General features: G+C 47.1%; 1 protein-coding gene across 2 annotated transcripts in view; it reads left to right on the plus strand.

Moving 5' to 3' along the window:
• Window positions 1–17,495, plus strand: part of LOC119449972 (gamma-aminobutyric acid receptor subunit beta) — a 214,093-nt gene that overhangs the window by 162,233 nt on the left and 34,365 nt on the right. For both annotated transcript variants that reach the window (XM_037713296.2, XM_049665557.1), the window contains exon 6: window positions 14,405–14,542. In XM_037713296.2, the coding sequence (XP_037569224.1) occupies window positions 14,405–14,542 (138 nt within the window). The remainder of the gene's footprint in view (window positions 1–14,404; window positions 14,543–17,495) is intronic.

A 17,495-nucleotide genomic window follows, 5' to 3' on the forward strand; every position in this document is an offset into this window, starting at 1 on the left:
CGAAACGAAAAACCGTTCGCCACATGTTTCGATAAAGGTCTCCATTGGCTGCGCCGTCAGTTACGTCGTTCTTTACGTCGCACCCAAGTCGTGCGCGCCATTGGCAGCGCCGTGAGTGACGTCGTTCTCTGCGTCGTATACCCAAGCACGCGCGCCTGCTCCGCCCGCAACGCCGCCTCCTCGGCTCGCCGTTGCCGCATGCGTTGGATATCTCGAGTTAGCTCGGCGTCGTGGTAAGCAGCATCCGCCCACCATTGGCGCTTGCGTTCCACTCGAAACACCAACATGTAACCAATAATTGAGAAACGCTTCAATACAGCGTCGGGATTAACCCACTGCTAAACACCGGGGCCACACGTTTCAGCTTCGCTGGTTAACCATCCGTACGGAGTGCTTGGGCGGTATTTTTTTTAAACAAATGTACGAGATTATTGCCCAGTTAGGGAGCTTACGGACACACATTAGCGCAAAAACAAGTAATTCGGTGCGTCATAAATATTCCACCCGGATTTAAACCCAGTTCTGCATACAGAAACTGAGCCTGAACTAAAAATGATCCTTATTAGAAAATGTAAAAGGTTCCAAATAAAAAGCATGCGATACTTTTTTAATGTAAGAGGGTCCGCACGAGCTGTGAGGCAAACTTAACGCTGGTCGGGTTTGTATAACTCATAAATAATGAATAGCTCCATGATCAAAGCTAGAGTCAAATTATCCGTGACGTCTCAGACTTTTAGAATCGCTGACCGAAAGACACGACTAACACTCTTGTGGCTGTGTGCTTCGTCACTGAACGGTGGCATGGTTCCGTATTATGTTCTTATATTCTTTTTTTTTCCTTCTTTTTTCTATTTTTTACTCCAACCGGTTGCCACATGGCAGCTTTAACAAAAGCATGCACGCCCGCTTCACTAAGAAAATGGGTAAGTGGTTCGTGAAACTTGTCCTTGTTGTCCTTGAGGCAATGTACGTTACTGTAAGCTTGGCATATCCATAGCATCGAGAGAGAGATAGAGAGAGAAACATTCTTTAATTAATGCTGAAGATGTTTGCCCGGCCATACGCCTAGCATGCTGCACCAGATGACTGTGGTGACTTATCAAATGAAGTACTATTCATGCATTCTTGTATTCATACACAACATACAGTAGCAAGTGACTAACGTGCATGGCAGATGAGGAAGGCTAAGGGAGCCTTCTGACAGCCTGGCACTGTGTCGCATCCCTTCGAACCAGCTGTGCAGGCAGCCAAACTTGCAGTGCTTGAGCGACGCACTTCGATATAGTTCTTCGACTTGAGCGAGAACGCTTGCGAGCACCGGCGGCCCCACATGCCTACAGGAGCTACAAAAAGTTCAGACCGTCACCTTGATCTTCTCGGCTGCTGTGGTGTCCCTCTTTTTCTCTGAAGCGAAGTGACTCTAGACCGAAGTGTAGACTACTGTGCAAGAAATACGCGCCCGCAGAAGAAGACGGCGGCGATGAAATTCTAATACCTGCGCAGAAGAAACAGCTGTGTAATAGTATTTGTTTCGTACGCAGTCAGACAAGCTGTAAAAAACGTACGCTAAATAAATCGTTCGCAGTCAGTATGGGCCCTGTTCACTTAATATTTGTACAGAGTCGTTCTGACAAAGCATTGTTGGCAGTATCTTTTTTTTTCTTTCCATCCGGTGAAGGCTGTTATCAATACTTGGAAGCTGAGGCCATACACAGAGAGGAACGACCTGTAGTATTGACTGAGCTCAAGTAATCGTTCCGCACTGAGTCGCCTTTAAGGCACAGTACTCGAAATAGGGATGGGAATTCTATGTTGGAACAAATGGTGAAAACGTTTTTGTGAAAGAAAACTACTCTCACTTATCTTTTTTTATATTCTTTGCTAGTTGTTCAGTATTATTTATTCTTCCTTCCCTTTTCATGTCTCTCTAGTCCCGGCCGCCGCGGACGGGATTCGATCCCGCGATCTCGTGCTCAGCAGCGCAACGCCTTAGCTGACTAAGCCACCACGGCGGGTCTCTCTTTAGAATCGTGAACACTACTTTGAAAGCTAACCGAATCATTGCGCATTCCTTCAAGCGTGTGATTTGGCGAAGAAATTTTGCTGCCTTAGCTATTGCGTTTCTCAACTCTTTGTGGGTTCGACGGGACGCTAAGCCGAGGAAACTAACGTCATGGTGTCGTCGCGAAACGACAAAACAACACAGGTACAGAATTTTGCACTTAAGATAATGCATGGTTGTCCTCGTCATCACCACTGTTCCGAGCTCCAAGCAAGACAGAAGTTCAAAGGAAGATTAAGGCTTGAAATGGCCGACCAATGATTGTACGAAGGATGCCTCAGGCTGCAGCCGACGTTTGAACAGGTGGACTTGTCTTCGTCATGGCGATTGCAAATACTCCCATGGCTCAGGCAAGTCCCGTTGTTGAAACGTCGGCTCCTGGCTGAGACATCTCTTGTTCGACTGCTGTTGTTTACTGCGCTTATGAATTTCTTTGATGGGCACTTTCGGATGATTATTACATTTCCATGGCTGAATAATGCGACATACGTAATCATTCGAGATAGGTGTACGAATCGAATAAATGCATGCCTTCGTGAGCGGCGTCAAGCCGGTATTATAGTTTCTGTACGATGAACGCTCGGGAACGAGGCACTGGAGACGAGTATAAAGTTGTATTAGTAAATTGCGCTTCTGCAACAGCAGAGCGGTCACGCTTATTATTACTTGTTGCTTGGTAAACCAGATAGGACTCAAGGACGCGACGAAGTTCCCGTGATAGTTCGCCTGACGTCAAAAAAATGTGATAGCGTCAATAGTCGGGTCTAGGTAATTCTTTTCGGCAAAGGGCTATGTTTAATTCTAAAGAAACAACAGGATCAGCCTCACAAGTTCTGCTAACTTTTTTTAGCTATAGCGGTCTAAGTACGAAAAAACTGCGTGAAAGTCCAGACGTAACACCGATGTACTGGTTCTGAGGATTTGGCGTGCAGTTTAATAAAGTGAACCTTGCTCTTTCTTTTCTCCTGTGGTAATCAACCTTATATCGCTGAACTAATGAAAAGAGGATTCTGAAAGAATAATTTACCGGTCTAAATTTGTTTAGTGTTGCTCCTTAGTGTCCCTTGAAGAAGGCACAAAGGAAAGTAAAATTTTCGTTACCTTAACGAATGCGCCACGGAGATGTGACTTGTACTGCTCGAATACTTTTGAAAAAGCGGTCACTCTTAGGGTGTATTGCAAAAATTAAGGAATATGCGATGAAAGGCTTTAAGGTATGGTGACCTCTGAATAAACTATGAAGAGCACTCGCTTGTTTGTAACACGGGCTGTGAGTAAGACATACACAAAGACACACAACGAAGGCGTTCCCGTATGATCCTTCATCTGTGCCTTGATCACAGACCAGTTTTTTTTTTTTTTTTTTTTTTTTTTTTTTAACGATGGCTCGCACTGCATGAATGAACATCTCGCCCAAGAAGAAGCCTCGTCTGTTTGCCTCGCATTTATGCTCGGCCATTGATGTACCAACTTTGTATCCGCCATTCTCGTGACATTCAATGCAACAGCATCATACGTTGACTTCACCAACTTTGGTGATATCACGTTGCGTTATTCTGATGAAAAATATGAGCCCATCCCGATAGGCAGGGCAGTCTAAAAGTGCGCGCCTATCCCAAAGCTATGGCATTCAAACAAATCGTCTCAAAGCATTAGGTGTAACGAGGGAAGATTGCCAGAAAGTGGCACGTGACGCGTGCGTCATGCGTTTCAAAGATCGACTTTAGCACGGCAGAAGCATGCAGGCTATCGTGGCCTGATGGTTGGTTAGAACACTAAGCTGCTGTGATGGAAGACAATGGTGTGATTGCGCCATCGGGGACGGATTTCTATACAGCATTATACGCGGACTTCACCCACTTAGGAGGTATCTAACAGAAACCTCGTGGTCGGGTGAGCGAGCGCGTCACAGTATGCACCAAGTTGGCAAGAGATACGAGGTACAGAAACGTTACTTTGATAAATGAGAGTGTGCAAGGTATGAGTGAGGGGCCCTAAGTTCTAGCCTATTTCTTTCTTTCTTGCCGCTTTGCTTAATCGGGCTGCACCCGCGGCGATAGTTTAGCGGCTATGGCATTACGCTGCTGAACTCGAGGTCGCGGGTTCAATCCCGGCCGCGGCGGCCGCATTTCGACGGGCCCGTAATAAAAAAAGAAATAAAAGTTAAACAAAGGGAAAAAAACGTTCGGGTACCAGATTTAGGTGCGTGTGAAAGAACCCCGAGTGTTAAAACTTATTCCCGAGCCCCCAACTACGGCGGGCCTCATAATCAGATGGCTGTCGTGGCACGTAAAACCCCAGAATTTATATTCATTGAAGTTCTACAGTGCTTTCACATTTATCATTTTTAAATTGGATTTCCGCTCGCGTGTCGGCAGCGGCATCTTCATCTTCTGCATTAACCCGCTGAGGTACGCCACTGCGATGCTATGTACCCGTATTTCGCGCGTCTTCTACTGTTTTGTTTCCTTTTTCTTTTTTTAAAGCCTGCTTCTCTCTCGGGTCTTTCAAGCCAGCAAAAATTAAAGAAAAGACGGAAGGTTAGCCAGCAAGAGCAACGCAACAACTGAAAGTGTGAACCCCAACGCGAGATGGGGTGCCGACATCATCGCCGTTTCCACGAAAACGCTTTGAGAAGTCGTCCAGTACAGACGACGTCGTTGTCTCGACGTCGTCTGAGACGACGCTCTGTTTCTCTCTCTCTCCCAACCTCCTCACATGCTGCGCACTCCCGGACCTTGCCTTCTATATATGGGCACCGCGGGATTTCTCGGTATGCGGATAGAGACTCGATGGCAGTGAATGAAAATTCTGCGAATGCGTCAGCGTCTCTCTTACAACAGACCAGGCCTCCTCGTTGCTTTTGCATCGCCGCGCGCTTTGATCTGCGCAAGGAGGTTTGACGGCATGACTTCACCGTTGAGAGTAAACCCATATGCAGTTGTTTATCGTCTCGTGTAAACCTCTCGCTTCTTTCGGTTTTGACGTGAAAATGGTGCAATGACATGGCGACGCTTTTGAGGCCATTGTTGTTGTTTATGTAGGTACGTAAACATCCTGAAATAGGCTACAGGAGAGCTGGTTATGTCAGAAACATCACAAATATTTGTAGTGCACGTTAAAGAACCTCAGGTGGTCAAAATTAATACGGAGCACCCCCCCCCCCCCCCCCTACGGCGTGCTTCATAATCAGAACTGGTTTTGGCACGTAAAACCCCAGAAAGCAGAAGAACATCACAAATATTCCCGAACATTTCCAGCAATATAAAAAAAGAACAGCAAGGGAAGCTTGAAAGCACGCAAAACAAAGCAAAAGAAAAAAAAAACGATATGAAAGCAAGTCAACACCAAGTAATTCGAACGAGGATATTTACTTCATGTAAACATGTGGGCAGAACAATGTAGGTAAACTTGGAGCGCAAGAAACACCTGCGGCAAATGAATGCTAACTTTATTCAACTCGAAGTTATAAAAAAATGTTTAAAGCAGAAGAAGACGAAAGCCAGAACGAGCAACCACTTCGCAGCTGCTAACACGTACACTCCGGAATTGCATGTGCTTAACTATTGTTTGTATCAGCGGTTCCACGCCAGTGCACTTCTTTATTGCAGACGGCACGCGCGCACAGTAATAAAAATTGACTTTTTCAAGCATCATCGTGTTTACCATACTTCTGCGACCGAGTACGCGTAGCAGACCTTACATAGGTTGTGTTTTGTGCCCATAGCTCTGTAGCAGCGATTATAACTAACCATAAGCACGGTTACATTAATCTTAATCCCAGTGCCACAGCGTTATGGTACCCTAGGCAGACTTTTCTCCGTTCCTGGAATGATCGCGACGCCCAAATGCGCCCCTTTCCTAGGGGCGCGCGCGCTAGTGAGCATACTAAATCACACTTATCTCTCGGCGACGTTTCCTTTCAGCATTGCGAGCACTCCCACTTTAGGAGAGAAAAGTGTTTCCAAAGGCGAATACCTTGTCGTATTCTGCGCTTAGTTTGCTGCAAAGAAAACAAAAATGAATAGGACGAAGGGGGAAAGCGAAAGAAAAAAAAAAACAAGAATTATTCCGTTCGCGCACTTCTCCTGTGTAGGTTTAAGAGAGCGAATCTCTTGTGCACTTGTTCGCTTTGGCGGTGGGATTCTTATTATTTCAGGGGAGGAGATCGTAGCAACCGCCATTAAGCAGAACGCAGGGAGGGAGAGACAGAAGGAAAAGGAAAGAAAGAGGTTGGCTGGCGGCGGAACGACTCAAGCAGGAACCTTTCGTACGCGCGCCAGCAAAACAGGCCGAAAGAAATCGAGAGAGAGAGAGAGAGAGAAGAGGGAGTGCGGGAACTGTTTGCAATGTTCTTGTCCTCTGGGAGATCACGACTTTTGTTTTCCAGACTGTGCGGCAGCGGCAGCAGCACCACCAAGACGCAGAAAAAAAAAAGGAACACGCAGCAGCGAGCTGTGCCACCACCCGCGCATGCGCTCTTCGGTCGTTCTCGCAGTTCCGTTCACTTAGCTTCACTCTGACGCAGCCACCACCTTTTTTTTTTCTTTTGCGAGCTAAGTCGGGCGTGCAGAAACGCCGCTTTTCTGCGCGCCGCTTCTCTTCTTATCCCCGTGTCCGATTGCAGGGCGCGAGCCAGGCGCGCGCTGCAACGGCGCGCTATTTCCAAAGCTTCGCCACTGTACTGCCGAGTCTCGCGGGGAAGCCACCCCCGCTTCTGCTCGCGGATCCAGCGCGCGACTACTGCCCGTTGCCGCTGACGGGTATCCAGAGAGGACGTCCTCTTCCTTGCCCCGGGTTCCTCCTCCGTTCACCACGATTTTTCGCTACGAGCCCCCAGATGCGTCCGGGTTCTTGCTCTCTCTCTTTTCTTGTTCTTCTTGTTGTCTCGTCTGCAACAAAGGAATAACGACGGCACTGCGTTCTGCATTCGCTCCGTTTTTTTTTTTTTTTTTTCTCGGGGTGCTGATCACTGAGTCGTATGTGTGTGTGTGTATTGTAGGAAACTCCGAGACTGTTAACCTTTCGCAGGCTGCCACCACGTCTCCGGGGACGCTTTTAGCACTTTTATAGAGACTGCGTGCGGGTGGGTGGTGGTACGACGACGACGCATAGATCGCTTCGCGCTTTCTGTCTCTTTTTTTTTTTCTTTCCTTCTCGATCGAATCGCTTAAGACGAGGCTAAAAGCTTGTCGTAATAAAAACGTCACACCGTTTCTATGCGTTCCCGGAGCTTTTTCTCCGCGTATACCCTCGCTTTTCCACTCAGGACCGCCAAGTTACTCGCATGTGCCTTGAAGTTTTCGACGACGGGCCTTTTACGGCTCGCGCTCGTAAGTCCTTATAACGTGTGCGGTAACGTTACATTCCCCCCCCCTCTCTCTCTCTCTCCGGTTTTGCGAGGCATGTTGTGTGAATGAAGGCTAAATCTGAGGGCTCATTTTAGCAGCTCATAATCCGGGTTTTATTATTTTTTTTCGAGAGTGAGGACTGTCGTAAGGACGGATTATTGCTGAAACCTCCGGACAACTTAAGTCTAAGAACGCAAATGGCATTTTGTGAGCCTTTGAGAGTCCGTGTCCTTCAATGATGCACCCCTGATTTTTAAAGCGAGTATGTTCAGAATAATAAATTGGTTCTTACGGCAAAGCTTACGTAGAGGGAGTGAAACTTCGTCGACTTGATATTTTAAGAAAACTAAACAGGCGGATTCCGCCATTTTTTGAAGAGCATCAAGCGCCGTAGCAAAGTTTAAAGTGGCCTTCAAAACATTTCGCTTATAAAGAAATATAACTGCACGAACTGAACAAGTTCGCATTTGACATGGAACCTGGCATAAAATTTAGAAAATTGGAAGTTCAGTGGAAGTTTCGTAAAATGACATTGTCAGAGATTTTGTGAGCACATTTTGTTCAGTGATACTGTCGTGATTTCTGACGCGCGTAGGTTACGACTTATACATTGGATTTTTCGACAAAGCCTGAATAGAGTGAGTGAAACGCCGTAGTAGGTGTTCTAACTTGAGGATAGAAGCAAGTTGGTTCAACAAGAGCCATAACGATGTCGTAATCTGGGCTCCAAGTAGTTTTCAGAATGTCACTTTCTTACGTTCGGGGATAGATATAGCTATGCAAACTGGAAAGGTTGGCTTGGATCATAAAACATTGTATGGCAACAAGAAAAATAAATAAAAAATGTCTCTCTAGTACGTTGATCAAATAGTGTCGCTTAATCCCCACTAAGTTCTGTTGTTTTCTCCATCATTCGGTTAGAGGGAAAGAAACATTCTTTAAAGATGCTGGATATGTTTGCCTGATTTGCTTGGCATACCAGCATGATACGCGTGCACGTATTCAAGAGCCCGAGGTAGAAAATGAGTTTTTTGTTATTGCGTTGTTCCTATTTCGGTCCGGCGTTCGTTTAATAACCGCTTTTACACCGTGATGAGATTCCATGGTCGTTGCGCGAAGTTTCCCAGAATTAATTCTTGTCCCCATTACGGTGCTCGAAACACCGCTACCAGGGTTCCCCGCCCCGCCTACACTGTCTGAAGCAGATCAAATGAAAAATGCCCGGTAACTACAAAAATAGAAAAAAAAATATGCGTTGATGTAATTACGAGATCATATATGGCAGACCCCGTTACCAGTCGCAGAGCGAGATTAGATGCGAGTCCCGCAGGAATAGAAACACATCACGGTGCACTGATTAGAAGCTCGCTATACTGCACGCACGCACGCCAGGTATAACATGCTCGTTGGATGTGCCTTCGTGGAAGAAAAATATGGAACGCGAGAGCAGGAAAGTAAACGCCGAAATCAGGGCGAGACATGCCGTTTTTCAGGTAAGACACATTTCCGCGGACTGCGCTCGAGCGAACACGTGGCAGATTGCGTGGCACGATCGTGAGCGCAGCGAAAACCGCAGACCCCGACCCCTAGCTTGGGCAGCTTCGTTCTCGCCGAATATGGGCGCTCCGTTCGTTAGTACGTTATTTCGGAGCCGAACAACACTGCTGAGAATGAAGCGTTAATGAGGCCGCCAGCTGTAGCATAAATGCAGTAATAAAATCGAAGGTAGAGTCTCTTACATTTTTTTTTTTTTTTGCATGGAGATACGGTCCCCGACAGACGTGTACCGTAGTCGACGGCAACGTAAGAATGCAGTGAAAAGTACACTGTTCTGAAGCTCGAAGAGAATTCATATAAATACACCGAGCCATCATGTGCGCTCATTTATGCGACGTCACGTAGGAGGCGAAATTTCTTCAAACGTCGGCATCTCTCGAACACTATGTTATGAAGCCTGGAGGCACGGAGGGAAAGGGCAATGCGTTTTCGTGGGCGGAAATAATACTGAAATATTAGGTTGTCGCCAAGTATAGAGCAAGGAAACGGTGCCCTCCATTGTTTACCAGCGAAATTCTACCGACAGAGCCGTTGGTTCAAGGGCCACTTCTTCTGTCATTTAATTAGTTAAAATAAACTATCACGTCTTACGTGCCAAGACACGATCTGATTATGCAGCCCACCGTAGGGTGGGGACTCCACCATAATTTCGACTACCCGCAGTTGTGTAACATGCATCCAATGCGCACTTCACGAATTTGCATTCCGCGCTTAAGGCAATGCGGCCGCCCCAGCCGGCATCGCACCAACGACCACGTGATCAGACGCGCAACTCCATGGCAACTGTGCTGCTGCAGCGGGTATGCTTATCACTTCTGGAAAGGAATAGTGCAAAGATTCCTTTTGCTCGATTCCATCCCTTTCTTATCGTCCATTGCTCACGACCCGCCGCTCCTGGTGATAACGTAGCCGGAGTGACATTCAGATCCGCTGGCACAGCATGACAAAGAAAATAATTCAAATAAAATCGTTCCTATATGCCGGCTATGAAAATGAGCTGTTAATTAAGAGGGCGGGTAAACCCCCAATACCCGCACATGTAGCCTTCGATTTCTGCCATAATAGGAGCTTATCACTGCTAGGATTCGGCACTCACTGCGATGGGTGATAGGAAATGATTAGAATCGTAAGACAGCAATCCTTACAAAGTATGGCCCCCGGTTAACGTGGTTATCTAATTATGAAAAGGCTACTAGGAAGCTTTAACCGGAACTCTGTACACGGTTTCGTATACATCTATACTTTGCCATGGCTGTCAGATATTTTACGAGGGTAAAAATCAAGTACATCATGACTCACTGCAGCACACAAATATATCCTTCTAAGAGGATAGACGGAATGGAGCTAGTATATTGTTAACAACTTAAATAAATAATTAACTGTTTTACAAGTAAAACAACCTTAACATGTTGATCGAATTTAGTGCACCTTTAAGTATAGTCAAAGCACGTCTCCGGTTTCTTCTTCGTTATTTAGTCACTCAAGCTTCCCCTGTGCGAAGAGCCTGATGATTTGGCCCATGAATAAATGAGCGAAGTTCTCCGCGTTGCGCAATATTCCGGAGTCTCTGGAAGGAAGGACTCGGATACGTACAGCACCTCAACCTGCCACGCGAAGTGATAGAAGCGCGCGGAGAGAATTAGGTTTACCCCGTGGCGGTGAAGCCAAACCTAATATTCGCAGGTGCTTGTTGCACCTCCTACTGTATATATACCGGCAATTGCGGGGACTGATGCTTTTTTTTTTTGTTCTTTTTCGTTCAGTCAGCAACGTTGCATTGCAATGTCTTTTTCCTTAATTCTGTTTCCAAGAAACATCACTCAATTTTCTCCATGTGGAACAAGTTGATGAGCAAGGTAACGCAAAACAAGCGTTGGAGGTCGAGGAGTGAATTCACATTGAAAGGCGTCTTCTCGTCCCGTGGAAACGAGGCGTTTCAACTTCTGTCTACGCTTAGCAAGCTCACCCTGCCCCCTTGGCTCTTCTTTCCCGCGGAAAACAAAAACTCGTCTCTCTAGTGAGTGAGAGAAAGAAAGAAAGAAAGAAAGAAAGAAAGAAAGAAAGAAAGAAAGAAAGAAAGAAATAAATAAAGAAGTTTTGAAATAAAAAGATGCGATGTGGGAAAATGAACGAATACAATGTTTGCAGGGAAGCAAAGGGGGCAGGACCGAGGAAGGCGGGAGGTGAGAGGGGAGCGTTACGATGCAATCTAGGCCGTGTTGTCAAAAGCGTCCATATACTATAGTGTGCGAAAGAGTAAAAGAGAAGCACAGAATAGGCAGTAAAGAAAGAAGAAGAAAGCACTACAAAGAAGAAAGATTGTAGCAAGGAGGCCGTGGTGAGACTCCTGCGGGTCTCTCGAGTTCGCTGCCGGCACTAGGGTGGGGCCGCGGAAACCAGAAAAGAACAAGGGGGGGGGGAGCACACGAAAATCATGTTTTCCCCGGCGCAAATATTGCGGCGGGACGCGACCACGCTGCGCAAACTCACTCCGCCGCGCCATAGCGGCGGCGTTCAACGACGATGGTGGTTTCACGCAGCTTCTTGTATGGCGGCAAACCCCTTGACTGATCGTGGGCGCGAGCGCTTCTGTGCCAGAGCACCTCTTTTCCCCCCATCTCCCTTTTCTTCCCGCAAGGGTGCGGGCGAGGGCACGGCCTTGCGAGCTAGCTAGCTGCTTCGCGTCATATGGCCCGGAGGGACGAACTACATGCGCCCGTGGTTCCTGCTCTGAATTGGGTACAGCGTGCCGGGCCGGGAGGGTCTCCTGCTTCGCCATGAATGCGGAGGAGCGCCGGGCCCGCTGATCGAGGGGTGACGGCGATGGTCCGAAAAATGAAAAGGGGTGGGGAGGGAGTGGTGAGCGACGCAGCATAGCGTGGCCACAGTTGGCCAGAATGGCTCGGGCCTCTCCGTATCGTGTCTCTTTTCTCCGTACTTTTTTTTTGTCTTCTTCGCATCCTTTTACAAAAGGAGGCGTCACCGGCAGCGCCTCTGGTCACTGTCGCGCAATTTATATCGCTGCGCGCGTGGCATGCACAATGCGAAGTGGGAGACAGTGCCGAAGACTCGGGAGTGATATACGCGCTGGAAGGTGAAACTCTTTTGAAATACGACCCTTTGTGTTTGTTTCAGACTTGTAACCTGAAAGCGCCGCGCACGAGGGTCTGCGGTCACGTCTATTCCGCGCTTTCATTTACAAGACTCGTCCATTCATTCTACTGGTTTTTTCCTCGTTATTTTTTCGCCCCCTTACGAGCTCTGTATAGCCAAAGTGTGGACATGGTTAACTGAAGGGCTGGGTCGGCACGTAGAAAGGGAAATAAAACTGCAGGGGCAGTGCGTCAACCTCAACGTGTAAAATAAAGAAGAATAAAAACATACAAATTACGCCGGAATGCTTTCAAAAGAGCGACGCAGCTCCTTCACAATACTTTCAGGATTATTAACATTGATGTGTATATTTTGTGGTCTATCTTAAACTGAGTCACGGGGAGTTGGACGCTACACGGGAAATATTATATGGCCTATCTCTTGTGAGAAGAATGCATATAGTCAAATTGCGCGGAGTTCCATCTTCATCTCTGCGTTTGAGCAATGAAATGCAGTTTTTGCCATAGCAAACATGTAGACATGATGGAGAAAGTAATTTTTTTCACGTACATCGAGACGCATCTTTTGGCATCTAACTGTGGCATATAGATTTTAAAAGGTTGTATTTTCAAGTTTGTAATATAACAGTAGCCAATAAAGACCACTTTGAGGGGCGATTATGTTCCATAGTTGTGTTCGGGTACCAGGAGAATATAACTTCCTCATATTGGCTAAGCCTATAGCGCAATTCAAAAAAAAGTTGTCGCAGTTTCACCCGAAAGGCGAAGCGTCAATTGCGATAGCAACTTAGTAGAGAGCTATACGGAGTAAGGATAGTAGTTTTATCCGCTGTACAAACTTGGACATGCAGCAGCACCGGCAACACACAGCACTGTTGTCGACGCCGTCGGCGTTTTGCCCGCGTTCGCACAAAATGCGTGCGGCGTTGGTGACTGTTGCCGGAGCCTCTGATATAAATAGGCACTTGGTGCCGCAGCTAAACGTCGCCTCCCTTCCCTGCCCCTCCCCCCTCACGGCCTTTCGTGCGTCAGAAGAAGGCGCGTTTGCTCAACATATATGGTGATTGTAAAGGAGGAAAGAGACGCCTACTTCTGCAGCCCTTAAGGGAGCACGGCACAGAACGCGCGTTTGTTCTCCGCCGTGCGTTCACTCCCCGTGAAAGCGCGCGTCCCTCGCGCCCTTTCACTCGCACATACAGCTATCGGCGGCGCGCGGCGACGATTTCATCTCCATTGACGTCATACGGAACCTCACTGCGACGGCGACGGCAACGGCGACGCCGATGGCAGAAATCTGCTTTGGAGTGTCCATATAATTGCTATCGCAATAAAAAGACAGGGACGTGACAGAGCGCTGTCCTGTGTCTCTGTCACGGCCCTGTCTTCTTTTCAATTGCGCTATAGGCTTAGCCAATATGAGGAAACCGTACCAACTAGCCCAAGAATAAGCCTTGTTGAATATAACTTCATTATTTTAACAGCGCAGCTGTTTCAGCCAGCCGTAATTTGTTGTTCGTATTGAAACAAAAGGAATAAGCTTTCGTGCCGAGGCGGCATTCGAACCCACGTACCCCCGGTCCTAAGGCGAGCGTCGTAACCACTAGGCTGTATACAGCCACGCTTGCCAAACATGCATTTATGCGAACCATATGATTGCGTTCGAGCGTCGTCGTCTTCGTCCACAGCTGGCGCGTTCGCACGCTCGTGCTCTGCGAGGTGAAGAGGTTTTGCACGCTATGAGAGCAAGAGAGAGAGAGACGCATTCACGGAGCGGGTCTGCTGGAACGCGTTGACGGCATTGCAACGCGGTGTCGGTGTTGCAAGCTGCGCTATGCAACGCGCAGTGACGGTCGTAAGTCCGAGATGCGTGAAAATAAATTATAATCATCATGGGTAATCAGATGAAAAGTTCGCGCGCACATCCGGAAAATGTTGGGCTACGATCGCCCAGCTTCGCTGTTTCAAGCGTTACATGGCCGAGTGCAAGGCTAAGCGTTTTTAGAAGCAGATATTTTATTCAAAACACTGCAAAATGTGAGAGCATCTAGAAGTGAAGAACAGGTGAAATCTGTTGCAGTCTCTAGTAAAACAAAACAATAATGAGTGTAAATGCGAAATGAAGTGAATTACGTCAATGTCATTATTAGTGCTCTGCGTTAGGTATGACACCGGCCGCCGCTTTCCTCATAAAGAAAAAATCTTGAAATTTTATTATAGTGACTTCTAGCTCATTCTATGCTTCTATAACTCCTTCCGAAAACCATCCTATGTCAATTTTTTGTCAACGTCAATTTTTTTTGTCTCTCTTCTTTCCCCCGCAGTTGGTTATACCATGAAAGACATCCGCTACCGGTGGTCGGACGGCGACACGTCCGTCCGCATCGCCAAGGAGGTAGAGTTGCCGCAGTTCAAGGTCCTCGGTCACGTCCAAAAAGCCAAAGAGGTTGCCCTCACGACAGGCAAGTCCAATCACTGCCGCGGCTTTGCGCTGCACCCTCACCGAAAATGCCCCCGTCCCGAGCACGCACTGCTCGCAACGAAGCACCGCCGCTCAGAAAAAAGGGAGAAAAAACAGAAAAACAAATACAAAACGGGAAATAACAAGAAAAAGTCACTCTCCCTTCCGTTCATGCTGGCCTTCCCGAACCTTCATCTATCGTCTCCTGCCGCGGTCACGTTAAGCCTCGCTCCTTCCAATCCCATCGTCCTTTTTTTTTTTTTTCTTGGATGAAAAAAAAAAAGGGGGGGGGGGGGGGTATTGAAGGACCATGCGCGCCCGTTGGCGCATCGGTAGCACCCGCAGAGCCAGCGCTTCCTTCCGGCCTTTGCGTTGCCTGCTCCGAAGCATCGATTGGCGAACTCATTTGTCCACGCAGATTCCCGTTTAGGGACGGTAAAGTGGAGGGGGTTGCAGGGGACGACACTGCCCTACGGCGGCCACACCTGATGAGCTGTGCCGGCTCCTTTTCTCCACAGCGAGTGGCCAGTGGCCCCGAACGCACGCTCCGTCGCCTCCGAGGGCCGCCTCTGGCGCAATACTGCGCTCGGTCGCGGTGTGTAGTCGCGTTCAGCCGACTGTGGATCGCATCGCAAATCAGTGCCCACGGGGGGTCAGCATCAGCGCCTGGCCAGTTCTTCGGTCAATCAATCGACCGGCGGTATGGAACGAACTTAGCTGAGAGTAACTTTTCTTCCCTGTGCGTGGAGTTCGTGTTCGCACTGCGTGAACTCTTCCTGTCCGAAGCGGCCGGCGTTTAACCCGGTGCGCCCCACTGTAATTTAGGCCGGAGGTCTCGCCTGTATTATCGTTGGTGTCTCGCTATTGGGTCGGCTGTCACACTGACGTTCCCTGATTAGCTTTAACAGCGATTGGACATGCTAAGAGTGATAAGCGCGCTCGATGGGGGTAGTGGAAAGGCGAAGAGTTATTCCGCCAGCGAGTCGACCAGTGCATCGGAGCAGAGTTCAGCGAGCAGTGGTCGGATTGGGCATTTCGAGCGCTGACAGTCACGCCTTGAACTTTGCCCGTGGTGTCGTCTGTCGCTACTACGCGAGTTTGAATCGAGATGGTGGGATATGAGAACGCGTAATTAGGGCGCGTAAAGATGAGTGCATTCACCCGGGGAACAGCGGTACTTTGTTCGTTGCTGAACCATCCCTTGCAATAATGCATTTATGCAGCTTAGGAAACAGTTTTTTTTAATTATTAATAACTGCGACAGACTGAGAAGTTTGGCTGCTCAAGAGCCCGCTACACCAAAATTATAGGTAAAAAAGAACGCTAGACAAGAAAGCAACATAAATTGAAAAAAGAAACATCATCGGAAGCTTTTACAAACGCGTATAGTACACTTTACAAACAAAACCTAGAGACAGCATATATCGTCATTTCAGCAGTGTACTGAATTCTTGCAGACATCTTGCAGACTTATGGACTTGAACTTTTCTTAAAATAATGTCTGTCTACTTTAGGCAAACGCCCCTTTCGGAAAACTGTTGTCGCTAGCAGACCAATGAAACATCGTCAACAACGGCTAAATAATAGCTCAATAACAACCAGTAGTCTGTCTAAATCTCTTTCTTTAAGGGATCTTCTGGCAAGTTCAAGTTGGTAACATTTAGAGGCGGCGTCTGGGCAACATCGGGCAAATATTTATTGAAGGATTGGAAGGCAAACCGGAAGGAAAGCGCTGACTTGGCGTGCGAGCAATGAAATGCCCTGTGTAATGCATGTTTTTGGTGACTTGAAGATATAGTCTCGAGTTAACGTAGTAAACGTCGCGTGAAACTAACGCAACCATATTTCATTATTCCATAGAGCTAGAGAATGTACATTTGATACTTTTTTTTTACTAATCACCATAGCATGGTGCCAGCGAATGCATACTTCGTAATCGTTTCTTTTTTCTTCTATGGTTTTTCTTCTAGGAATCGCGTTATATACCTTTGCACCAGCTAAGCGAGTAAGCACTTTACAATGCAGTGCACCTGGCCTTATATACTTATTCTTTATTATCAGTTTTATGTTTACACCAATATTACTATGTCTGCATGCAAATCAGTTCATCGTTTACATTGCACTGTGTTTCTTGATATAGAAAGCTGTGATGTCTGCATAAAAGCAGTCCTTTGTGCTCGAGCAATTGGCCTGGTGCGTGTTACACTTTGAATGTTAGCAACTGTGCGTTGCAAAGTCACGTATGATGTATTAGTCTCGGTTTTTGCTCACCTTCCGATCATATTTGTTAATCTTTTTTTGTCGCTGGTATAATACTCTTATTGTCTAGTACGGCCACTTTGTCGTTGCAGCTAACTTTATTTGGACCTAATAAAAAAATTATGTGTTGCGCTGTAAATAGACTTGGCGTTGACACTTAGCACATTTTAGAGCATCATTGGCGTGTTCAACTTTTTTGCTTGTTGGCCAGACTTAAACAGCACTCCCAGTGGCGCCTTAACACTGAGTTACATAAAGTATTGAAAAAGATAAGGTAGGCTTTAGGTGCGCCTCATCTTATTGAAGCTTGTAGCCTGAACGATAAGCATCTTATGCAGTTTTCCGTCAGCATAATTTGTCCACCTACGCTTGCCTCTATAGTGGTTCACTATGGAGATGTATGACACGGAAATCTCTTGCCATGCTCGAATTCGTTTCAGCAATTTTTTTTTACGTTTTAAGAGTACGCGCCCTCATTACCCTAATAGTGACATACTTGAGTACTGCATTTTGGGAGCATGACGGCTGTCATGAGTTTAGAGTATTCCCCCGAGATTTACGAAATAACTCCATTCCTATATGCTCCTTTCACTAACCTGGCATTACTGATATGGAAGCCGATCACGCATTTGTTCATCGAACTAAGAAGTGCACGAAGACGAGGATAACGCTAGCATAAAAAGGACATTGTTCGT

Source organism: Dermacentor silvarum, chromosome 4, assembly GCF_013339745.2.
Source record: "Dermacentor silvarum isolate Dsil-2018 chromosome 4, BIME_Dsil_1.4, whole genome shotgun sequence".
In the NCBI taxonomy this organism is placed as follows: Eukaryota; Metazoa; Arthropoda; class Arachnida; order Ixodida; family Ixodidae; genus Dermacentor; species Dermacentor silvarum.